The sequence below is a fragment of the Stigmatopora argus genome, chromosome 3 (assembly GCF_051989625.1).
Source record: "Stigmatopora argus isolate UIUO_Sarg chromosome 3, RoL_Sarg_1.0, whole genome shotgun sequence".
NCBI classification, from domain to species: domain Eukaryota; kingdom Metazoa; phylum Chordata; class Actinopteri; order Syngnathiformes; family Syngnathidae; genus Stigmatopora; species Stigmatopora argus.
Window position 1 is genome coordinate 14,812,881 of NC_135389.1, and position 25,839 is coordinate 14,838,719.

The window sequence follows — 25,839 nt, forward strand, 5'->3', positions numbered from 1 at the left end:
GATCACCATGCGCTCGGAGAACGAGCTCGCCATGAGGAACCTTAGGAGCGTCAACCAGGAACTGCAGGCGCAAGTCAAAGATGTACGTCAATTCACTCTCTGAGTCGGAGTCAACTGATTTGTTGCTATTGATGACAAGGAATGCCCAATCCATTGGAACTGGGAGGGTTGGCAGTGACTGATCACTTTCAGCCCCCCCCACCCCCCCCATATTAAATGGATTGGTTGTCACTCGCCGTCATTGGCAATGAAGAAGTTAATCCGTTGCTTAAAGTAATCTCTCTGACCTGCATCCAGCTAGCAGTTTCAGTTCTCAAATTAACTAGTATGTATACCACTCATGTTTCTAGCTCAAGCAGCGCTTGTGCCTGAGCCAGGAGAGGGTGGCGTTGTGTTCGCAGGCTGTTGACGAAGCAGAGGCACGGCGAGGGGAGGCCGACAAGGACTTGGTCCTTGCCGAAGCCCGCATCATTGCCGGCCGGCGGGAAACGGAGGATGCCCAAGAACAAGGGACGAGACTGACGGGACGAGTGGAAGAGCTTAAGAAGGAGGTGAAACGCACAGATATGAAAGCAACTTGATTTGAATTTTAGGCAAAAGTCATAGTATTTTAAACTAAATGTTTTGGTTTTTTTTTTAAATCCACCCTTTTTTCAGCGCTCCGATCTACAGCTAGTTCTGGTTCGGACAGAGAAGAACCTGTTCGAAGTCCAGCTGAAACTCAAGCGAGAGACGGCAGACAAGGATGCCCTGCTGCGGGAGAACGAGAACCTGCAGGAGGACCGGGATGCCCTTCGCCTCAAGTTGAGAAAGATCACTGATGACAACCACCAACTCAGAGAGAGGCTAGTAAAATACTTAGCTGGAGCATTTATGTGTTTTCTACCTCCTGAAGCAGGGCTGGGAAAACTATGTTACAAAGGGCCACAGTGGGTGCGGGTTTTCATTCCAACCCATAAAGGGGACACCTTTTTACCAATCTGTTGTTCTACAATTGCAATCAGTGGATTGCAGTCAGGTGCTTATTGTTTTCTGCAGAAATCTCATTGGTCAAAGTGCCTGTGCTGGATCAGTTGGAAGAAAAACCTACACCCACAGCGGCCCCCAAGGACCGGTTTGCCCACCCTTGCCCTAAAGGGCCCTCCTTTAAACTTTTGTTTTATGGTATTAGATGTCCAATCCATTTTGACTGATGAGACAAACACCCATTCAAACTCATATCTAGAAATTGAGAGTGTTCAACCATTTTTTTTGTGTTTGTTCCTTCTCCAGTGAGGCGGAATGGCAACGTCAGGCCAATGCATCACGGGAGGCGAGCGAGCGGGCCGAGCGTGGACGCAATGAGGCTGAGGCCGAGCGACGCTTGGCAGAGCGAGAGCGGCAAAATTGGGCGGACGAGTCTCGTGACTGGAAGGAGAAGCATGGGGCACTGGACACCACCTTTAGAGCACAAGAACACATGAAGGCCATGCGTCGGGACAAAAGCGTGAGACAGACACCTCATACAAAAAAATCAAACAGAATTTATTTTGACCTTGACTTAAGACCAGGGGCAGATGGAGTTTTTTTCTATTTGGTACACGAGTGAATTGAGTGACAAACTTTTTGACGGACCAAATACAAGAAAAGTCTAACTCAATGGATGATTAAATACAATGGGTTTCTGCTTTGCAAGGGAAACAATCCCTTGAATGTTTTTTTGACTCATCACACAAGAAATTTGGATGTATAATGGTTTTTACTACTTGTTTAGTGTCAAGCTAACATCAAGCTCTACTTCCTGTGCATGACTGAGACTGATCAGAGGGTCAAAATTCTCAAAAATCAAGATGGCTCAATGAAAAGTTTTACGGTAAAATGAATGATTTCACAACATAAATCCTAGAACTACGTCTCGTTTTTATTCATTTTTTGGCCCCGAGACAGGATGAGGACCCAGTTTTCATCTCTACCACACCAGAGTCTAACCCAGAAGAACCTGAGAGAGGCCCATCCAGGTAAAATGCTGGACACTAACCGTAGCCTGGACGCCACTAATGCAGCTGAACACATTCCCATCATGTTTCCTGTCCACCAGAAGCACATCTCGTGTAAGCCCACTGCTCAGAGCAAAAGACTTTGGATCAGGGCACTTCGACGAACTACCTCCTTTGGAGGGAAGGTCCCTGGACTCGGCGACAGCTCATCGAAGGAGCAGAAAGTTAGTGGAATATTTCTGGATCCCCACAGACCAGGAATAACTGCTAACGCGACAACAATTTGGACAAGTGATGACAACATTGGTGTTTATGGATATACTGACTTTATTGACATTAAAGCAGGTGCACAATCATGATGAATAAGTACAATTATGTTCTCTTAGAATGACGCGGCAGTTTATAAGTAAGGAAAAATAAGTGGGATGGAGCACTTGCAGCTATGTCTTGTTTAAAGTAAAAAAAAAAAAACTCATGATGAATGTGACTATTTGCTGCAATTAGTGGATCTTGCCACATTTCCTTAGAATGACAGCTGGGGTAGGAAGGTTACTGTTAGCAGTATGTAACAATTTAGCTCATGCGAAATGGGGTTTAAAAGGAAAATGCACAGCATTGTGGAGCAACCCGAACACTAAAGATTGCTTGGTAGCTTTTTAAACTGCTACCATAACTGATGCCTTGATTAGTTTTTTTTTTTTTTAAATAGCAATCAAAATGAAACCAGAAGATTTCATATAACAAGTTCAGCTTTGGTGCAGGGTAACTACATTGTTTAGGTGCCTCACAAGGTTTTATTTCGCAAATCCCAAAGTCAATGACGTGTGAACCGTGAACCTAGAGAAGTAAACACTTCTAAAAAAAATTGTGAAGCGTTTATTTATTGAGTGTACCCCGCTTGTAATTGAGGCCTTTAGTTGAAAGAATATACAGTCTTTAGCACTGGCCGTAGGGGCTTAGATTTACACGGAAAGTCCGCCTTAAGAGGTAGAACGTCATTGGTGTTTGGATGAGGAGGAGCTTTTGGGAGCAATTCTTTGCCGCAAAAAAAAAAAAAGCAAGCACAGGCCAACTAAACCAATTGATTTTCCAACCTTCCATGTTTGTTTCAGGGCAAGTTAATGAGTCCAAAGGAGGAAGAAGCATTACAAAGAAAGGTCGAGTCACTCCACACATGGCCACAGAATTGGGAAGAGGAAAAAGGTGTGGGAGAAGTGGCGGTGTCACTAGTTAGTGGTTAATCAATAAAAGGTGGAGGTGATCACAACGGAAAAGGCAAAGTGTAATCTTGAGGATGGCGCTCATTTAATCGCCGTCGTCCTCGGATTCCTCTTCCTCGGCTGTTTCCAACCACGTGAGCCATTGATTGACCTGAAGGAAAAAGGAATTATTGGCTGCTTTTGATGGTGACTCATGTCCAAACCATATACAGTGGTACCTCGACATACGAGCTTAATCCGTTCCGGGACTGAGCTCGTATGACAAGATTCTCGTAACTCGAGGTAAAGTTTCCCATTGAAATGAATGGGAAACAAATTAATTCGTTCCAACTCTCTGAAAAAAACACCAAAAACAGGATATTGGATTGAAAAAAATGTTTTATTTCTTATAATTTGCCATATATTGACAAAGTAATAAATAACGAGTGGTTTAATAGAAATAAAGTGTTTAATCTAACTAAAATTGGCCGGATTTCGCCGAGGGGAGAGGGGCTTCAGTTTTTTTTTTCTTCCACACAACGCACTCGTAAACAGAACAAACACTCCACCCTCACGTTCGCTATCGATGGGCTGTTTGCTGTCATACTATTCCCTTCAAAATATTCCGAAAATGATGCACACAAATGTCCTCACAATCGGAGAACGCACGACCACTTGCCAACGAGCAGCAGTTTTATCAGCGATCGCACCGCTGCTCATGGGAGCTTCGGGGGCGCTGGCTAGCGGCTCATTTTAGCTTGTAGCATCTGTGTTCGCATCCCCTCGAACGGCGACTATGATAGAGTTGCTACCGGGGATGCTGTTGCGAGCCAGTGCCCCCGATGTTCTTATGAGCAGCCAACGAGCAGAGTCTTTTATCAGCGATCGCCCCGCTGCTCATGGGAGCTTCAGGGGCGCTGGCTAGCGGCTCCTTTTAGCTTGTAGCATCTGTGTTCGCATCCCCTCGAACGGCGCCTATGATAGAGTTGCTACCGGGGATGCTGTTGCGAGCACGAGTATACTTCATTACCCAGAAAGCCCTCTTTTCCCCGCGCATGGGCGTTGTGCGTTTCCTGGTCTGAATAGCTCATCCGGTGCTCGTAAATATTGTTATACGTACACGAAAGATATGCAAAAAAAAATGCCATGGCCACCTGGCTTGGTCGCATGACGAAATTTTGACCGCATCACGGGCGAATTATTCGATCGAAATTTCCCCCGTAAGACGAGCATTCCGTATGACGAACGGTCGTATGACGAGGTACCACTGTAGATTTTTTTTCTTGGCAATGCCTTACAATTTAAAGGAAATGAGGCATTCAACCTACCTGGAACAATGCTTTTCCTTTTCCTGGGAATTGTTGGGTTATGTCTTCTTTCCATGCGAGGAAGGCTTCTTCTTCAATGATCTCCATGTCATAATAGTTGACAAAGTAGCGCAGCAGCATGCCTTAAAAAATGAACAAGTAAATACACATAGGAACCCAGTATATACAGACAGCCCATTGCATCCAAAGCAAAAACAGTGACTGGCCACCTTTTTGGTTAGTAGCATACCTTTGGGGAAGCCGTTGGCATTGCAGTGCACCTGTAGAGCATAGAGGGCGCTGACTTGCAGCTGAGTGTGGTCGTGCAGGAACTTCTGCATGACGGGTTTAAAGGCCAGGAGCAGGGCCTTCTCCTGATCCAGCTGCTCCTTGGAGGGGGCAGACAATTGCTCGTCACCTTCCGACACACACAGCTCCTGGGCGATGTATTGCAGGAAGCTGTAACACACACACACAAACAAAGGTGGTGAATAAGGAACTCCATGTGTTTGGGCAATATTCTCTAGAACACAGGTGTCAAAGTGGCGGCCCGGGGGCCAAATCTGGCCCGCCGCATCATTTTGTGTGGCCCGGGAAAGTAAATCATGAGTGCGGACTTTCTGTTTTAGGATCAAATTAAAATGGACATTATAGATGTATATTATATTTCCTGATTTTCCTCCTTTTAAATCAATAATTTCATTTTTAATCCATTTTTTCTGTGTTTTTAGTTCAAAAATCATTTTGTAATATCTAAAAATTATTTTCTGTTTTCCACTTTGATATGGAAAATAATTGAAGAAAAATTTGGTTTCCTTTTGAAATGAAAAACAAATGATTAAAATAAATTTTCCCTTAATAAGAAAAAAAATCAAATAAACATCGTTTTTAATGTTGCTTTTAATCCATTTATAAAAATTAAAAAAATCTAATTATTTCTAAAATGGTCCGGCCCACATGAAATCGAGTTGACATTAATGCGGCCCGCGAACCAACCCGAGTCTGACACCCTTGCTCTAGAACTAGTAAGATCAACCTTTTTCTTTTACAATTACTTGAGACATAACGTGGTTTGAACTGTTTTTTTTGTTTTGTTTAGGTGCCAGAGCAATTTTGCTCACCTGGTCATAAGGATGTTGACAAAGCCTTTGTCCGTGTGGAGCTTGGGCGAGATGTTGTCTTTGATCCACTTGTAGATGGACTGTGGAGATGGGTCTGCCGTGATCTGCTTCAGCAGCTCCTTCTCCAGCTTAAGCAGCGGGAACAGGAAGCTCAGGCTTTTGCCTTCTAGAATCTCCAGCATGCGGTCCTTGTTCTGGTCAATTTCTACAAATAGAAGAGGAATTAGCTGTGGTGCCTTACATGCACAGTGTGTGGCTACTACAGTAGACAGCTCTTCAGAGGTTGATACAATTTTTAAGTGATTATTCTCAGTAATTAATAAATAGCAATTATTATATTTTTATTATTAATCAGTGATTTTTTTCCAATTCAGTCTTGGTCTTCTATTTTGATCTATTGTAGTAAATACAGGTACAGACGCTCCCCTACTTACGAACATTCGAGTTGCGAACAACGGTACATACGAACATGTCTGCGAATATGGCATATGTCGAAAAATGTTCGGAAACAGATGCTGTAAATTCGTAAGTTAGATTTTGTATTGCGCGCCTTTTTCCGAGTAGTGCTTCTTTCCGCCGCTAATACCGACGCCTGGCGCTGTGAGAGCTCACCCAGCATCCACCTACCTCTGGGAGGAGGAGGAGGAGGAGGAGGAAGAAACGCCTGTCCCTATGAAGAAATTCTAGACGAAACTAAATAAAGCCATCGCACTCTTCGAGCAGCAAGACCCAAATATTGAACGTTGCACAAAGGTTGCAAATCAATTGAATGATGCCATACAGTGCCACCTCATCATTTATGATGAAAAAAAGAAAACTGTGCAATCGTCGTTAGATCGCTTCTTTCGGCCAGTTTCTAGTAAATCCTCCAAGGAAGATACTCATCAACCCTCTTCTTTTCCTTGAACCTCAACTTCTTTCTACATTGAAGTTACGGAGGAGGAAGTAACTTTTGAAGCCCATTCTAGCGACGACGAAGACCCTCTCATGATATAAAATCCTCCTCCATCATCTCCTTAAGCATCGAGTACATCTTCCAAAAGGAAGTTAAACTTAATTTTAACTTACGAACGAATTCACTCTACGAACGATCGCTCGGAACGTAACTCGTTCGTTATTAGGGGAGAGTCTGTAGTGAAATTTTACTCAAGTTTGAGGCACTTATTTTAAAGTATCATGATGGATGGATTGATTAAATGACCATAAGTGATCATTACAAATACAATTTTGAAATTTCAATTGCATCCTATAAAAATGTTAATTTATTTTATTGAAATAAACTCTCAACATACTTTTATCTCATCTAACTAAGCTTATCTGTCCTTGAACAACAGTTGTCTTGCGATTGGCAGGCAAAGAGCCCTTTAGATATTGGATGGCAATTAAGGACCGACCTGGCAGCATCTTCTGCATGTTGACCTTGCTCTGCTGGAAGATATCGGTGAGCCACTCTCGGTCTTTGAGTTTAGCGGTTTGCTGCAGGCAGAGCAGGAAAAGCGGGAAGTGGGTGCCATTCTCAAGCGGATGGGCTAGCTCATCCACGCTCAGCAGCTCGGCGATGACTGCGCGTGCGGCGAACTGGGCCAGGTAGGACTTAACCAGGGGCACGTCCACTTCGATCTTTGGACACTGGTCCAAGACGCTGAGGAAAGCCTGTAAATGAAGAGATTTGACATTGTAATTGTCTTTCTTGGAACAAGGTGTGTATTCAACCTGCGTGCCGACCTGCATGAAATTCTCAGCTGTGATTAGTCCGTCAAGACGCAGCGCATGAATAAGGGTGCTGGCATGCTCCTTGTCTTCATCGGGTCGGTCCAGAGAGCAAACTATGATCTTGCTCAGCATGTCGGACAGGAAGTGCTTAGGGGCCTTCATTTCACGGAAGCTGCTGACGGCCTCGCTTAGGTTCTTGCTGGTAAAGTACTCACTCATGGCTGCTTCCTTTGGAAATGAATTGGATGTATTATACGGGAAAAAAGCAAATCCAAGAGTTTTGGCATAGTGCGGCTTGCCATTTGGCTTTAAAGAGTCCCATTTTGATAGACATGGCAATAATATTTGTAACTTACTGTCATTTTTAGTAGCTCCTCCCGAGCTGGAGGCGGTTTCTTGATGGTCTTAGCAGGCTTCTCTTGGATGGGTGGTGGGTTGGTTTTTAAACCAAGCTGAGGAGGCTGAGATCAAAAGGTCCAAGATTAATAGTCAGGGTTTTACAAAAACGTGGCAAATGTGAACACAACTTTTACCCCTGTGCTTGTGAAAGTATGGAAAGACAAGTCGTGCTGTTTAAAGTCACAAGTATTTCCTTGTGGACAAAATGACTTACCTTTCCCAGGGGTGGGGTTTGCGTGCGAGGGGGCTGGGCGCTGGGGGGCATCATGGAGGGGATCTGCGGCGTGAGTTTGGGAACCTGGCTCTTGTTGAGGAGGAACGATTGAGCTGGTCGCAGACTGATCTATGGGAACAGACAATTAAGAGAAGTCGGTTTGCATTTTACAGTATAAAAACAACGCCTGAGCACCAACTGTGCTCATGCCCTCAGATCTCATAATCACAGTCAGAGGACCACCAACCAGCGTGAGGGAGAAAAGCAGATGTAGGAGAAAAAAAAAGATAGAAAAGAAGAGGCCTGGTGGCAGTTTACTTCCTCAAAATAATGCGTCTTTTTATCATCACTGAGCACAAGAACAAAAAGGAGCACACACTAGAGGAAAAAGTGGTACTAATTACCTCGTCTGTATTAAGCTGTCCTTTCTTGCTGAAGCGAGGAGGCAAGTCCTTTGACTGGGCCTGCTGCTGGGTCACATGGTTCTGGCTTTGGCTGAGAAAATGCTGGTTCTGGACCTTCATAAACAGATTTGACAGTAAGAGATTTGGGATAGGAGAGAGTGTTGTTTAAGTGCCAAGGCCGCTCGCTTGCCTGGCTGGACTTTACAAAGGAGGACTTGGGCCCGATGTCGAACTGTGACTGCGGCTGAGGAGCGATGTGGCCGCCGTGACCGTTGAAGAGCGGGTTGGTGCGATGGCGTCCCATGGTGGGCGAGTATCTGTCCTGGATGACTCCTGGTCCTGTCCCAATCCCACTGCCTGGAGAAAGACCACAAAAATAAAAATGTATTACATAGAGTGCTTTTTCTTTTAAGAGAGAGAGAGAAATCCATCAAAGTGGTTGTATAGATGGTTCATTTCATTGACAACTCTTACCCGGCATTTGTCCAAACATGTCAGCCAATCCGCCAAGCGTCTCCCTGTCCAGCTTCATTCTGTTAGGCATAAAGGGGCTTTCCAGGAAGAAATCCATCCTCATGCCCTGCGACATGCCTGCGGGGATAAAAACGCCCAAATCCTGCAGAGAAAGACGTCAGTACAAAAACGAAACACAACGCGAGTAATGTAGCTTTCAGTCGGGACTCGCCAACCTTCACTGCGTCCTGTCGGATCTGGTTGATCGTCTTTGGTCCATTGTCGAAGAAAGCCTTGCGGGGGATCCAGTTGTTCTCTCGCAGCTCCACTGTGTCTTGCAACAGGAAGCGGATCCTCGCTGGCAGATCCTTGTTGTTCATTAAGGATAGCATACGGCCAAAGTACTGATCCATTAAAGACTGCGGAGTGGAGAGAATAAATGCTTTCACGTGACCAAAACAACAAAAGTTATACATGGGCTAAGTGCAATGGTTAATTGTTCTGCTATTCTTTATTTCGACCCCAAGAATGGACAGTTCGGCTTTAGAGTTAAGTGTAGGTGCAGTAGAGAGGCTGTAATTCTTTCACCTTTGCTTTCTCATGGTCAAGTCTAGGCCCGACAGTCCTCATTATCTGACAGAGACACTCCAGATCCTCACCCATATCCTTAAGTTGAACTCTTTTCTTCTTTTCCAGAAGCTTTAGGGGGATAAAAGAGAATCACAGTTAATCAACTAAATATTTCCGCTAAAATAGTCAAGAATGCGTACTGTTTTGATGCACTTATGAAGGATAGATTCGTGGATGAGGTCGAGTTTGCCAAGTTCCCCGATGAATTTAATGTTGCCAAGCATCTTGATCTTGGCAATGGCTCTTTGCTCCTCCTCCTCAGAAGTGAGAGGGTTGTCATGTTTATCATAGACTGTGAGGACAGAAAATGAGGCAGATATTGACAAAATAAACAGACAACAACATTCTTATGTCAGGATCGTCCTTTTGAGTGGACTTACTTTCAACATTTCTGGCGCGGTTTTCAAATTCATCTTGAAGCTTGGAAATCAGCAGTCTTCTAAAGGTCTGGAAGAGTAGCACAATCAGAATGGAAGGTATTTTTTTAACCAAATAAAAGAATGGTGAATAATGAATATTTTAAACTGAGGATGGCAGTGGCCATTAATTTATATGGATACTGAGTTGTAGTCAAGGCAAAAAAAACAACTGTAAAAACAGAATAATTTAAAAACACCACTAATGGAACCAAAGATAATAGAGCCCTCTTACTGCAAATTACAAAAAGGTACATAGTCTCAAAATACAAATAAAATATGCTAAGATCCTATGGTCACATATCATTATGTAAAAAAATGCTTATCCTCATTGGGGTTGCATGTGAGCTGGTGGTTATCCCAGTCAATCATAGTTGAGAGACAACTAAACAACATTTCACATCACACCTTTGGACAATTTAAGAGCTGTCAATCAATCCACAGTGAATATGTTTGGAAAGTAGAATTTCATTCATAAAAGGAAAGTCAAAGCAGAAATTCAAATGCCCAACTTAAAAGTTGATGTGTTATCTAGTCCACATCTGAGGATGTAGAAGTAATAATGTTTTACTGGTTAAAAAAAAGAAACATCTGGGCAAGACACGAGCAGAAGAGCATCTTCTCCGCATAACATAATTCCATCTTTCATCCACTGAGAAAGGATTTACATGCTCCAATGCCTGCCTATTCAGTTTTCTTACAGCAAGTGGGAGGCATCTATTTCAGCAAGGTGTCCATTTTTTAAAAGTGCATGACTCACCAGAGGCTTGTGCTTATTTTAAAAAAATGATAGCCAAAATGTGTACACCATGTTTTGTGTGTAAAGTGCAATAATCGTACGCACTGTGCTCTGCTTTTGGGAGGTTTGGATCTCGGTTGAAGGGCCATCAAAGTTTGGTGCATCCTCTGCCAAGCGCAGACATAGCTGAGCATAGAGCGAGCTATACTTGGGCTCTTCTAGGGCTTTGTCCACAATCTGTGTGAGAGAGATCAAGTGGTCAAGAGTCACCTGGTAAAATTGTGCACGAACACATTTGAAGCACAGTGTGTGCATGTACATACGTACCAGCAAGATGATACCTTTAAGGACGAGTTTGGAGTCTACGCCCACGTTCAGGAGCTCAAGGCATAGCTTGTCAAACTTATCAGGGGTGAGTTTATTGAGTGTGCTGGAAGAACACAAACATAAGTGTGAGTACAACGGCCAATGAGCAGTCACTTGTCCTTAAAACAAATCATCCACTTTTCTTAAAATATTGCCCAAGAAAGGCCCATTGTAAATCATGGTTAGAAGTATTGCAGGCATGAATGAGCTATTAACATAGATGCAAACATTATAAAATGGAATATGCTTACCCTCTCACTTTCCTGAATATCGCATCATGCCGCTCTTTTTCGTTGCTGGAGTTGGCATCTCGTCTAGTGCTTCGTGAAGGAACCCATCTCTGAACGCTTTGCCCTGGGGTTTTCCCCAGGAACTCGCTAAAGAACATCACACCAAACCAATGATATTTCACACACCACTAGCGTATTTTTTCCAATAAAAATCACACAAGACCTAAAGTTTCTTCCGTGCACAAGTTATGATTTCTTTTGCAAACTACTTTGGTTACAGATAAATTTATTTTAAAAAAACTATGTGATAAACAAATAAAAAAATCCATGGGTAATAATATAAATTCCAAAGAAAATTTAATTTATTAAAAAAAGAAAACCCCTTAACTCTGTCTGTCATTAATGGCAATGATCATCCAATCAATTTTAATTGGGAGGAGCCTGGAGCAATTGATTGATCGCTTCCAGTCCTTCCAGGTTGAATTTTTTATTAAATCGATAATTTATAATTATTGCCATTGATATGTATTTTCAATATCAATTTCCCTTTTACGGACTACCACAACACACACTCGGTGACATGTGCTGGCAGTGAATAAGTTAAGATGATGATAACTGTTGGAGATGTCCACTGTCCGACTTCACTAGATCGCAGTGGATTTCAGGTATAGATTAAGAAGTATTAATTGTTAAAACGCAGCAACTGCAGGAGGGGAATGGTTGACGCGGTGACACACCTGTTGCCGACAGTCTTGGGATAGTGCTGAGGTGCACCCCTACCACCTCCTCCCCCCGAAGAAGCACTGCACCAGAGACAACAAGCAAAATTGTGTTTTGAGGAAGTTTTTGGGGAATGTTACATACATAATATTAACCATTATCAAAACATACTATTCGATTGCTCATTAACAATCACATTTGTTGTGATATAGAAATAACATTGACCCCGTTTACAGTATATACAAGAAACAATTGAATAATTATGGGAAATAATGTGTATGTGTTTGAGTTCATTGTTGCAGCGACAGCGGGTTAGGTTTGGAGCCTACTACGGTTTGTCTGTGGAGATAACTATGTTTAATAACACTAACCCTTACATCACACACCCAGCCAATGGCGTGCACATTACAGCGGGTTTGTGCAGCCGTCCACCAACACCCAGAGGACTCAAATTATCAGAAGGCTCGTATCAACAGAACAGAACATCCCACTCCCTCCATCCCCCCGCCTCCTCACTTTACCCCTGCGGCTGCACAAACAGCCATTTTGAGCTTTACCACACTCTGCTTTTGTTCTCCTTGGAGAAGAAAAATAGAAATAGTTAAACACAAGGATTATTACCTGAAACGAGAAGCACCCCCTTCTGCAATCACACTCTCCACTTTGGCGGCTTGACAATGAAGAATAGTGGAAAGAATAAGGATAATAGGAAGGGATGGGGGGAATACGGTGCTGGAAAAGATGAACAACAGCCGAGTCAATAATCAGACAACAATCATGCTCACTAAACCTATTGGGTTTGCACTCATTTTATTTCATATTTAAATCGATAGGAGCTTCCTTTACTGACTGGCCTCGTCACTGATGAATACGAACAATATGAAAGCATTCATGTAGGAAATGCGAAATTACACGCATGATGCCGTATGTATACATTTAATGTCCACCCGTTTGTGTGTCTGTAATGGGTTGGAAACGAGTGACAAAACGTGGAAAAAGTAATTCGTGGCCGTCTTTGTTAGACCAAAGCACGCCTCCGTCTCTCTAAGTGCTAACCGGCTAATGCCAACACGCTAACCCGGTCGTTAGCTACACGACGTTGATTGCCTAAGGAGTCATTATATATATATATTCAAAAATATCACCACATTAGCCGGTTATGCTTTGATTGAATGTGCTATGGTATCGTGTTAAATGTTAGTTTATTGGGATTGCAAAAAACAACAAAAAAACACCGGCGATGCAATGAATGCAACGGGGCGCCGCGATTAGCCTTTTTCTGGAGCTCGAATTCGAACACTAAAGGCGACCTCAACTAGTTCGGGAGGGAACACACTGCGTTTAATATCACGTCGAATCACGGAACCATCGGCAAGACCACAACGCAGCTTCGTGCCGAGGCTACTTTACTAGCTACCGGCACCGATGCTTGCAGGTCAATGGCAAATTTTCACTTGGGCTCAACGCGACGCCATTTTGGATCAACCGGTGCGGCGTTTGGGTCGCAGAAAGAAAAAAAATCCGCCTTACCTTTAGCAAGACACCGTCAGAGTTGTAAATGTTTTGTGACTATCAAAGAGAAATGGAATGGTGGAAAGTACACGCGCTGAGTGGACTTAATGAGGGCAAACAGGATGGCGAGGAGCAGAAAGATGAGCACAAAAATGCATGCATCAATCTTTCCCTTTTGCTCGCGTTGGCGTGTTTGCATTAGCTGCCTAGCTGCTTCGCTTAAAGTGGGGCAGAGAGTCGCCAATCAAAACGTTCCATATTAGCACCGTATATTGTTGCTGGCTAGAATCAGACCAATGAGATGGTAGAAAAACATTATGAGACGAGACCTGGAAGCTCACCAACCAATGAACTCCTTCGTCTGTAGAAACAGGCCCGCCCATTTTTCTGATTGACATTTACTATAACATCTGCAGTGCAGGGAACTACAGAATTTGCGTTTGAGTTTGTTATTTTTATTTAATTTGAGAATCACTAATTTCATAGTAATTTAATAAATCAAATTCAATCCGTTTAAACACGTTTATTGAGAGGATTCACACTAACAAAGATGGATCTCTACATTAAAAACATTGAACTGAATGCTTTTATTGTCATTATCTAAGTACTAAAGTGAGATTTAAACCTTCACCAAGAAGTGCACAAATAACAACAACAAACAAATTGACACATTAATAATCAATGAATAAGTAATAATTTAAAAAAAGTTGTCAACAACATAAATAAGTCGTAATCAACATATATAAGTAGAAAATGAATAGTCTTACACAAATGTTAAAAAAAGGACTATTTTGTAAGCAGCCTGATGACAGTCTGATTTAATGCTAAATACAATATAATCCTAAGGATTTGTAATACTTATAATAATAATAAATACTGTTAAGAACAATAATCGATTATTATTATTATCATTATTATCATAATAATAATGATAATAATGATAATAATAATAATAATTATTATTATTATTACTACTATTATTATTATTATTGTTGGTGTGGTTGTTGTTAGCAGTAGTCGCAGTAGTTAGTAGTAGTAGTAGTAGAAGATGTACAATATAACTCAGTCTCCATCAGAGAGCAGTATAGTCCCTCCTGTTGAGAAAAAAACCTGAACCACTGTAAAAAGGCATATTGGACCTTCTGCCTCATAATAGGACGAACCCACAAGACCCAATTTAAAGCCAAATTCAACCCCACCAGTCTAAACGTCATTACATCTTCATCGTTACTTTCCATATCCACATGAGAAGGAAAAGAAGAAGGCATATGAGAAGAAGGCTCAGCTGTAGCACAAAGTGATTTGTGGCACATTTTAAATGTTTTATACAATAGTGCATACAGGCGTAATGCTGAAAATATTCCAGAATTTAAATGTACTGGCCACAATAGAATGATATAATAGTCATTTTATAGCAGACTATATCCGCATAAGTACATATAAACATGACACAATCTCCATCTTGTGTGATACACGCATTTGGAATTGTTTGTGGGTTGGAGTTCAATATGAATGGAAGCCAAAAGACTTTTTGTAGTTGGCATTATTTTTTACCATTGAAGAAAAACACTCGCGGAATTCATGGATGCAAGAAAAAAAGATCTTTTGAATACCTGACCATGATGAATATGAGGACCAGCTACACTTTGCCTTGCGTGAACCAAACAGAGGTGCTTAAAAAATGACACTTTTATCACCACAAGAAATACTGTTCAAAATAAAAAAAAAACATGTTTGTCATACTTCATCCTTGGGGTTGTTTGCCAGATGCCAGACTTTTTATGATGACATTCTGGAATGTTAAATTGTGAAACATAACGCACAATACAGTTTTAAGAAGACCTCTGTGTATTTTTAAAATGAGAAACACGCTGAGATAAAAAGGATGCCAGTTATTCAAATGTGACAAGTGTGACCTTCTCCCAGACGTGCTCTTCTTAGAAAAAACGTTGAAGCCTCAGGCAGACAGAATTTGGCTCTTAATTCCATCCTAAGGGCAAGCACAGTAAAGTGGTCATTTTTTCTTACTTGGATATCCCCAAAGTGTCTTTTGCCTTCTCCTCAACACTTCACCTATGTCGGCGTAGCTTTCCACACGTGCCCCTGTTGCCAACCTTGGAGTGGGTCTACTATAATGAGACGGAAGGGTCAATGGTTACACTCCCCTATTAGATGCAATGACCTCTCTGACACGTTCCCGTAGAGCCCTTGTAAATATGGAAGAGTATGTAGTAGTCGTACAAAGATCACAAATGTAGGCAATATACTATTGCTTCTTGTGGATTATAAATGCCACTACACAGGGGATTTCTTATAAAAGCCACCTTCTTTAATTTGCATAAGGCTTAGGGCTCTATTTTCAGGTCCAGAACAAATCTAGACTGACATTCTTATGACGGGATGGGCAATATGGCTAATATAAAATGCATTACATGTGTAATATGAGTCAAAATAACTGCTAATCATTTTTTCCCTAAAACTAAATTAAATTTAAAAATGCATTTCACAGACTTAGTTTGAAATACTTGTCAAACACATGACGATCCAAAGAGAAGAAAATACAGTGGTACCTCGACCTACGATCAGCTTGTGGTACGACATGCTCATGGTACGACGAAAAATTTGATCGAATAATTCGCCTGCGATACGATAAAAATTTCAAGATGCGACCAAGCCAGGTGGCCATGACATGAGAGGCTGTTTATCATTGTAGCACACTTTTTTGCCACATCTCTTACGTGTATAACAGATATCTACGAGCACTGAATGATTTATTTAGACGAGTTTCGACCAGGAATGCACAGCGCGCATGTGTAAATGCGTCTAATTTTACTTCTATTAAACACATTTTATTACTATTAAACCACTAGTTATGTGTTACTTTGTTAATAGATGGCGTATTAGAAGAAATAAAACATTTTTTTCCAATCCAATATCCTGTTTTTGGTGTTTTTTCAGAGGGTTGGAACGAATTAATTTGTTTTTAATTCATTTCAATGGGAAACGTTTGCTCGAGTTACGAAAAGCTCGACATACGTACTCAGTCCCGGAACGGATTAAGATCGTATGTCGAGGTACAACTGTACCATTCAAAATATCTAGCGGTAAAACTACTTTCATTATGTACAATGTTGTCTAATGTTGAATAATATTTTCATATGGCTCTTTTTTATTTCAATGGCAAAAACAACGAGAGCAGCTACAATGGAACTCCTCATAGAACACATGACATAAAACTAACACAACAATACCAATAATATGAATTCTTTATTAATACAAAGAAATAGCAGTATCTTGTCAAGCACAAATTTTTGAACTAATACCTCGTTAGCTGGCTTATTGTTGGTCTCCACACATTAGGAATTACTTTTCTAATTCTCCTCTTCCTCCTTCTTCTCCTCCTCCTCCCCTTTTTATGTTTTATTTTTTATTTTTTTAACACTATTCAAGTTGTAAAAAAAAAACCAATAAATGGGACATTAAGACTTATGCTTGTAAAAACAGAAAGAAATACTGCATAGCCATTTACTGTTGTGTCAAATGTACATGGATGTGCATTTTCGATTGTGCGAAATTATAGAGAGCAGAACAGGAATGAGCTGGTTTGATTCGGATGCGGTGTCAGATAGTGATAACCTTTTGTCAAACGACGTGATGAGACTGTTAGATAAGGCGTAATTGATAGTGGGGGAGATTAAAAAAGAAGATATCACCGCTGATTATCGATTCTCACGTGAAGAGGGTCATCTAGAATGCACTTCATCAGAGGAAAGCTAACAATGTTGGTGGACACTATTTGAGAAGAGCTGCATTTTTATGGCCTTTTACATTGAAGCCAATGGTCTCCAAACCATTCTACAAAAGGCTGCAGTGGATTTCATTTCAACAAAAAGAGACGACACCTTTGCAAAACATTTCACATTAAAGGAAATCTCTAAGTGCTACATAAAAACAACAGCAGGGATACAAATCTTGGAAAAAAGTTCATCATGTAAAACAACAGCGGGGGTAAAAATCATGTAAAAAAAAGTTTCTTGCAATCAGGTAGGTTTTAAGAGCTCCCATAAAGCATCCACAGCCCAACTGCCCTTTTCAAGGCTTTGTATAAAAATAGTAGGCTAGAGACTCAACTTCATTGTTGTAATCTTAATGTTTACACTTTCCTGGCAATTACCAAAATATATTCATTGATTTGTATGACAATAGTGGTTATTTATTCTTTGGCTGAGTCATTTCATGTTTTAGCATAACTTTTCATGGACTAATTCATAATATACATATCATTTTGTCCCATTTTGACATCATCCCATAAATAATTCTTTCACACCAAACACATCATGTGTAGGGAGATGCGAAAATGAACTTTCCCAATTTATTCTCAATAATTTGTAAAATCATCCAAAAAAAAATCAATGACATCATCAAATAAAATCCCAGCACTGAAGTCCAACCTGTGATAGACTCATTAACTGATTAAACATAACCACACATGAGCTCCTAATCATGTTTTCCCTCACTAAATCAACTATTGTGTTTCCAAAGGGAGGGCGTAGCCTCTGCTGAGCTAAATCGGCTTTTCATTTGCCCTCCATCTTTATCTGAGGCATGCAGATTAAAGCAAACATGAGCTTTTCTGTCAATTCAATCCCACTGGCCATGTGGCTCTCTCTGCCTTTTGCCATTCAAAATACCAACTCGTCTTTAACCATGGCACGAGGAGACGGACAACATTCACACTCGCCGCCTGTGAGAGATACGCCATAACCTTAATTAGTTTTATTAAATCCTCATTGAAATCACTCCTTTTTCAAGTCAACTTTAATCTATTTTGCAATGCATGCAATTTTTCATTATCATCCCTGTTTTTGTTTCTGTGAAGTGTCTGAATTGTAATGTTATTTTTTTCTTGTGCACTATACGTCACCAACCTGTAATTTTCTGCAACTTTAGATGGTGACTCAAGCAATTCAATATCTTCTTCGGTCTTGTCAAGAATTATCATTGTGTGGTACATTTCAAAAGGTAAAGAGAAAAGCCTCTTTGATTGGTGTTGCAATTGACCTTACATTTGCACATTTTAGCTCAAGAGCAAAATAGAGTAGACACATTGAAAAGCACTGCAACAGTCATGAAAATCCAAGTCACAGTCTTTTTTTCATAAAAGCTGCTTTTTACCCAACACAGGAAGGAAAAACATATCCTCAAAAATGAAAATGCTATTAATTTGCATTCTCAACATGTACAAAACCCTTTTTTATTTTCTAAACCAAAGTACAACTTCTCAAAAACGACAAACCTGCGAGGCAAGAAGCAAACCTTGACATCACGCATTCCGACTTTAGGATGTATAGTATTTTCCACTTCTGTGATGTTGAAGTTCAAAGACATCCTTCAATTTTAGTCATATTTTTTCCAAAGGAAAAAGAACCTATTTATTTCCTCTAAAATGGCAGAACCTGCCGGATGTTCCGCTCGGTGAGCAACTGTCCAGGTCATTTACTCTTTCCATTTGTTAGGCCCGAGTGTGGACGTTGCGCACCATCTGCGAGTGTTTCCTGCTGCAAAACACGCTTCGGCTTGTTGTAAAATAAGATTTATTACATGCGTGAAAGCGGCGGTCCTGGTGGTCTGTATGACCTCCTTTTGGTTTCACATCACTGCTTCAAATGCCAAGAAAAAGCCAACAGAACTGAGCCCACCTCTACGTGGCTACTTTTTGGAAAGGGTAATCCATTTCCAAAAATTAGCTACATTTTTTTAAATTATTTATTTCGTTCAATCTCTGCCCACATTTCTATTCAGCACTCGAACACAAAAAAATAATTTAAATTTATTGGCTTTGTTTAATTAGAATGTTAATCTTGAATTCCTTATTCTGTGCTTTCATGTTTTTAATTTACCATTGAGGATTGTATGGATTTATAGTTATTCTGAAATTAATTGACCCCCAATGTTTGTCCTGTTTTGATCAAACCAATCTTTATCCTGTTTTTTTTAGTGAACACTTGAGAGGTCAAATATAGAGAAGAATGACTCATTCATAATTTCCCACCCCAGACGTTTGGTTGCCGGACGTTTGGTCGCCGGACGTATGGTCGCCCGGACGTTTGGTCGCCGGACGTTTGGTCGCCTGGGTGAATATAATTTTGAGAGCTGGTTCCAACAGTAGATATTTAGATATTAAACTCTCTCTCTCATGAATATAATTTTGAGAGCTGGTTTCAACAGTAAACTCTCTGTCATGTTGTCAAACGTCCGGCGACCAAACGTCCGGCGAGCAAACGTCCGGTGACCAAACGTCCGGGCGACCAAACGTCCGGCGACCAAACGTCCGGCGACCAAACGTCCGAGTACCCCCCAGCCCCCTTATCTGTTTTGTGCCTGAGTGGTAACCATAAATAAAAGTCCTGAAATACATTGATTTTTTTCCCTTCCAGTCACTGCCATGTCCTCTTTTCCTGTTAGTATTATTCTCCAGTATAATTTGATCTATAATTTAGATCTAATTTACCTCACAATTGAACCACAATAAAACATTGTTACCTGTCACCTTATTCTCTTTTGAGTCTGCTTCAGGCACAGACGCATCACTGATGGTAAAACCCCCGCCGGGTTGTGAGCCGGGTGCTATTGATCCTCCTCTGAGAAGATAACTTGCTCCCATTTGGCCTGTGTTCAACAGCATCGATGCATCCACAATTATTAAAGAGCATGCAATGTGCTGCTCCTTTTTTTTTAAAATGCCAAACCACGTTAGCTCTCGAGCAATAGTTAGTTTATCAAAAGTATTACTGTTGTTAGAGCAAGATGCATGAAATGTAGAACAAATTTATCCCTCACCTAGGAAGTCCCACACCTTTTTACTTGTGTATTGCTCAACCAATGGGAAAAGAAACTGGATTCATTTTCAAACGTCCAATGATTATTGAATGTGTAAGCAAAATCCTATCCGTTAGAAAAACAACAAAACAAGTGGTCATATAGTGCAGAAAAAGCACGTGACTGCTGCTGCAGAGCTAATAAAGGTGAAATACAGTGAGTATTGATCATGTGACCATGTGATTGACTCTCCTGGGGGCCCAGATGGGGAAGTAGGAGGCCCCCTCTTGCGCGGATCCACCGGTTTCGATCCATGCTTGTAGGAGGGCTGGAATACCACCACCACACAACAACACATCTGCTGCTTGAGACCTTTACCCCTTTATTACCTATTATTCTTGTGCTAAAAATCCCTGGTCCAAACATCAAGCCACAATCTTGAGTCATATTCTTATTTTTTTTGATGAATGATTCCCCCTACTACTCTGTCACTGAGTAGAAAAAGATTGTTATTTTTTTGACAATGTCTATTACTTTGTACGAGATCCCCCCCCTCCTTTTTTTAAATAAAAATGTCTTATGGTTTGACATTCAACGGTCCTTGAACATTCTAATATGAATATTTTTGTATATACTTCAGATAGAACAACAAGTTTTGACATTTCTGTGTGGTTATTCCAAATTAACATGTCCACAGATCTCCACGGGGAAGGTTTAGACATTAATATGCTAATGCTAATGTAAAACACGCTTGTGTGATTCTAATTTAGATAGCAAATAGAGTGGTAGCGCGGTGCCTGAGGCGCCTTTTCTGTTGGCCATGAGCAGTAAAAGCACCAAATCTAAACCATGCAGATTGGATTATGATGATGATGTTTATTAACATTAATATTTATTTTAGCTTTTTTTAACTATATTTTTAGATTTTACAAAATGATTTTTGAACTAAAAACACAGAAAACATTGATTAAAAAATTACAATTATTGATTTAAAAGGGGGAAAATCAGGAAATTTAATATACATCTATACTCTTCATTTTAATTTGATCCTAAAACAGAAAGTCGGCACTCATGATTTACTTTCCCGGGCCACACAAAATGATGCGGCGGGCCAGATTTGGCCCCCGGGCCGCCACTTTGACACATGTGCTCTAGAGCCTGGCCTGGAGGTTTGGCATGATGACGAGTCTGCACCCATAGGCACACTTTTCAGACCCAGAGTGAGTGAGGCACAATGGGGTCAGGAGCAAGATGAGCTGGAAGGTCCAGGACCTAAAACTGATCTCTGGCTCCTGAAGTTGGTTAAACATTTTCACCAATCTGGTGTTATAAGTGTAATCAGTTGATTGCCGCCACGTGCTGCTGGTTCCAGAAGAAACCTCATTGGTTAAACTGTCTGTGCTGGAACAGTTGGAGCAAAAACCTGCACCCACTGCGGCCATTTGTGCAATAGTTTGGACACTCCTGGTGTCGGTGCTTTGGAGTTGGTGGTCCGAATAGTTCGAAGACCTCCTCACTTCCACTGAAAGAGTTTCACAGGAAGAAGAAGAGTTTGGTGAGATCCGTCTATAGTCTCTAAAGGCACTGGATGTGTTGGTGTTCTGGTTGACATGGCATTGAAACATCACGTGGACGTCACTAGAGGTCTGTAAAAGTGAAAGTTGTTTTGATTAAAAAGCAGCAGGAGAACACCACACCTCAAGGACAATGTGGTCACTCTCGATTAAAAATAATTAGAAAAGATATGGAGGCAAAAGTGTAGGTGATCTCAAGGTTTACTGACTGTAAATATCCACCAAAAATAATTAGACTCCTCTTCTTATGAAATCAATTATTAAACATTCTGAAAATACAGCATATTTGTCGAAAACTATCATTTTTCTTTGAGGTTTTTTTAATTACACATTGCACCATTAAACTAAATTGCTGTTTGCACAAACATCGATGATAGTGTGAAGGTTCAATGACAAAAGCAAGGATGGATAACATTTTTAGTGTGTCAGCATTGTCCTTGATGTTTGAAAAAAACATTTTCCCAGGTTTTCTCAAGTTTTGAGGTGGTGGTGATGATATCAAAATGGAATTTGCTTTCACCGCAGCGCAGCACTTTGAGTAGTTTTAGGCTTTAAATTGTCTTTGATGAATCTAGACCTGCATTAATTAGCTAAGGAATTCTACTACTACTACTCAACTGCAGAATTAGCCTTTCTTCTTGATCTGCTAATTCATTTGGAGAGGGAAAAATTAAGGCCGGCTTCCTTCTCTCTTTGTGCGGGAAATTTACATCCGGACCCCCGTCTCATCGCTCCTTGTTACGGCCAAGGCCATGCATCACTTTTTGACAGCAATAATCACGCTGTCACTGCATGTACCGCGGCTGCGGTTAAATCACATTCTGTGTTGAAAGTGGTACCGCACCGTAATGAAATATTCAAATGTTGAAGCGGATGGTTGGTAATAAAAAAAATAAAAAGCCGGGAACAATAAATGGGATTCATGGGGGGATGATTTCGGCGTGACTGATTAGGCTGACAAAGTGGGTCAGGAGCACAGCTTGGTGGACTTGTGTGCGTTTCAGAAATCATGGGGTGGTTATGTCCCACCTGTTGCCACTTTCAGCTCAACTATAAAGTCAGGCCTATTAAATGAACAAGTTCAGACGTGTATTATTATTATTATTGTTATTATTATTATTTTTTGGGGAAAGACAACACTTATCAATAGAGCACAAATTATGAAAGCCTCCAGCACAGTAGAAGTTGAAGGTTTATTGTAGACTCACTCTTATTTTGATGTTATAATAGTTATTTGAAATTGTCTTTTTTAAAAATCATTGGCTACCATTGATTGTAGAAACGTCAAGATGTCAATTTGATATTCCTACTTGAATTAGTATAATATTAATGTCATTATCATTACGTTAAACAGTATGTTCCTCTGGAGCCTGACGTGAAGGTTTGACACGATGATGAGAGCATGGAGGCTGATGACATTTTAATTCACAGCAGAAGGATGAAAAGCACCACATAATTGAATGTCTATCATTGTCCCAATGGCACTGAAAGAGTTAAAGAGTTGTTCCTAAAGACAGACACTTGATTTGGCTAAAAGCGTTCACTCAGATGGCTTTGTTCATTGTTTGTGAAGCAATAGCTTGCTCATTTGTAATCATCAGCGACTTAACATGCTGCGTCGAACATTTCACACTTTTTTTGTTTGTTGGCAAAGCGATGCATCAGCCACTAATGCTTATGTCATTCACGTTGTGTCCTAGCCTAATGATGCAAGCAAAAAACAACGCTGTTTTGACTTAAGGAGGCTGCTGAGATTATCTGTCTCGTAATGAAGCCCATGACATTTCTTAATGACCTTCCTGCTCATTTTTCAGACGCCACAGTGAGAGTGTCTGCGATGTAAACAAAAACAATGGAAAACACCACTAAAGAAGATGACAAAGGATGAAATCATTTGTTGTTTGTTATGGTGCAATCACAGTTTTGGTAATATTCAAAAGAGCGAGTATGCGTTCAGTTGTTTCATTCAAATTGTACTGTAGTATTGATAAAGTATCTATGTAATCTATGTATTAATTTTTTGCAATTTGTTTTTTGTATAACATTAAAAGCCCTTAAAGTTCAATTGTGCAAGGTTATAAATTCAAATTAAAAAGATCTACTTTGAGTATATTCACTGATTTTCTCTCTCTTTGAAATTCAACAGGGGTTCATAAATGGCAAATATAGTGGAAATGTGGAAGGGTTAAAAAAAAACAGTATATGTGTTTTTGTGCTTGCATGAGCTTGGATAAGTGATATTATTCAAAATCAATAGGGCTAAATTCTTCCAGTGTTTTGCATGTAGATTAATGTTCAAAATCAATAGAGTTCAAAAGAGACAATGTGTCTTTTGTTGGTCAGGAGACAGCAGATGTTTTGCTTTGTTTTTTTAATCACTAGAATTGAAAAATGTAAGGGGGTGTTTTGTTGCAATATGAATGGAGATGAGATAATATTCCAAATCAATCGAGATCAAATTTTCTTTCACATTTTGTTCTGCTTGGTTGCGATTAGATACGTATGAGATATTATTCCAAATCAATAAGTATGAAACGGCATAGCACATAATGAAATGTTGTGTTTCTCGTATCAGTGTCACAGTAGAAAAGCTGACTAGGCTTACCCTCTCAAAAGAGGACGACGTGGCAGCAAAGGTGAGCGTCCTCCTCTCCGCTGACCCAGCACTTAACGGGATGGGCCGCCCAAGTCGGCGTGAGGCGAGGGTGCCGGGATATAGCCGTCCACTTTATCTTTGGCCCTTAGGTTGGCACAAAAATGCTTCCTGGCCAGACAGTGATGAAGCACCGCAGTTCCTGTGGACAAAAAGGTCATCGCTTTGCTGTAAGCGTGATTTTGACGGCGAACCAGACCTCCCATGCCCTATGCTACCAAATCCTAAATGACAGCACTAATGTCTCTGCCTTTTTGTTTTATCCAACACATTTCTGTAAATTGGCCTTCTTGGGAAAATGGGTACATGCAATTAAGTCAGTCAAACATTCAAAATTGTCCATATTAATTGCTGTGAAATGTTGTGTGTCTTGTGATTGGCTGGCAAACTGTTCAGGGTGTTCCTCACCTTCTGCTCGTTGTCTGGTGGGATAGGCTCCATCACCCCCGCAATCCTCAATAAGTGGTATGGAACATGGGTGGATAGTTAAATAGATGAATCTAAGGAGTCAAAATGGACATGTAGAATTCTGAGAGCACATTCACGGGGCACTCCTTGGATAGTATTGAAGGCACTAAATGGGTAATAGCCTCTCGTGACATTGGATCAACACTATCACTGTACAGGGTCCAATTTTGCAGAAAGTGCTGGACTCTTCCCTTCACTGACTCCTCATCATGACGGAGGACCAAAAGAGTCACAAACCTATCCGAGGATGTAGACCACCTGGTGGGCCCATATCCAGCACTGCTTCTGACTTATTATCCTCTTTATCCCGGCTAAAGGCCGCGCTGTGTGTATGCGTGGCTGTGTACGTGATCGTGTGTGCGATGGATTTGTCCGCCCACAGTCCTCACGGGGGCTCTGCCAGCCTCGCTGCCAACTCTAAGCACTCTTATTTAGAGTGATGCATTTCCCTCGGCCTCCCCACTGGAGAGGACCCTCCATCAACCCAACTCACATACAAACGCACACACATGCTACCAGTGTGTGTTGCAGGAAAGAACTGGAGCGGACACTGTTTGTGTGTGTGTTGCATCAAGAAAAAGTTCTCCTATACAGGCTGCTACATACAGCAAGCACTCTGCCTCTGTATATAATATGAATCACAAAGATAACAACCAGCATTATTGAGCTTTGCCAGTATACTTTTAAAAAGAGTACACTAACAAAAAAAGAGTGTACTTCAATATGCATATTGTTATACCTTCAAACATCCTTTATATACATACAGTATGTATGATTATGATTACAGTCCTACAGGTAGATGTAAACACACATATACAGACGCAAGAACACACACACACACACACACACACACACACACACACACACACACACACACACACACATGTAATAAAAGTATAGCCAGATAAGGTAGAAAGTGAGGAGAC

At 40.9% G+C, this 25,839-nt stretch overlaps 1 protein-coding gene, 1 long non-coding RNA gene and 1 other non-coding gene across 3 annotated transcripts; 1 reads left to right on the forward strand and 2 right to left on the reverse strand.

Moving 5' to 3' along the window:
- The first annotated feature begins 1,295 nt into the window (after positions 1 to 1,295).
- On the forward strand, positions 1,296 to 1,987 carry LOC144070999 (uncharacterized). The gene is made up of 3 exons (XR_013299520.1): positions 1,296 to 1,486; positions 1,754 to 1,852; positions 1,927 to 1,987. It is a non-coding gene; the product is annotated as an uncharacterized LOC144070999 (long non-coding RNA).
- Positions 1,988 to 2,279: 292 nt separating this feature from the next.
- eif4g2b (eukaryotic translation initiation factor 4, gamma 2b) lies at positions 2,280 to 12,780 on the reverse strand. The gene is made up of 21 exons (XM_077597536.1): positions 12,734 to 12,780; positions 12,509 to 12,619; positions 11,905 to 11,970; positions 11,189 to 11,314; positions 10,899 to 11,001; positions 10,677 to 10,808; positions 9,797 to 9,863; positions 9,557 to 9,708; positions 9,375 to 9,485; positions 9,023 to 9,205; positions 8,808 to 8,949; positions 8,524 to 8,690; positions 8,334 to 8,447; positions 7,930 to 8,058; positions 7,673 to 7,777; positions 7,329 to 7,544; positions 6,998 to 7,256; positions 5,604 to 5,808; positions 4,733 to 4,941; positions 4,504 to 4,625; positions 2,280 to 3,347 (listed from the first exon to the last, which is right to left on the reverse strand). Exons 1-21 carry the CDS (start codon positions 12,778 to 12,780, stop codon positions 3,282 to 3,284), a joined length of 2,832 nt encoding a protein of 943 aa, XP_077453662.1. The 3' UTR covers positions 2,280 to 3,281.
- Positions 8,136 to 8,286, reverse strand: LOC144072027 (small nucleolar RNA SNORD97). Its single transcript, XR_013299813.1, has one exon. It is a non-coding gene; the product is annotated as a small nucleolar RNA SNORD97 (small nucleolar RNA).
- Positions 12,781 to 25,839: the final 13,059 nt, after the last annotated feature.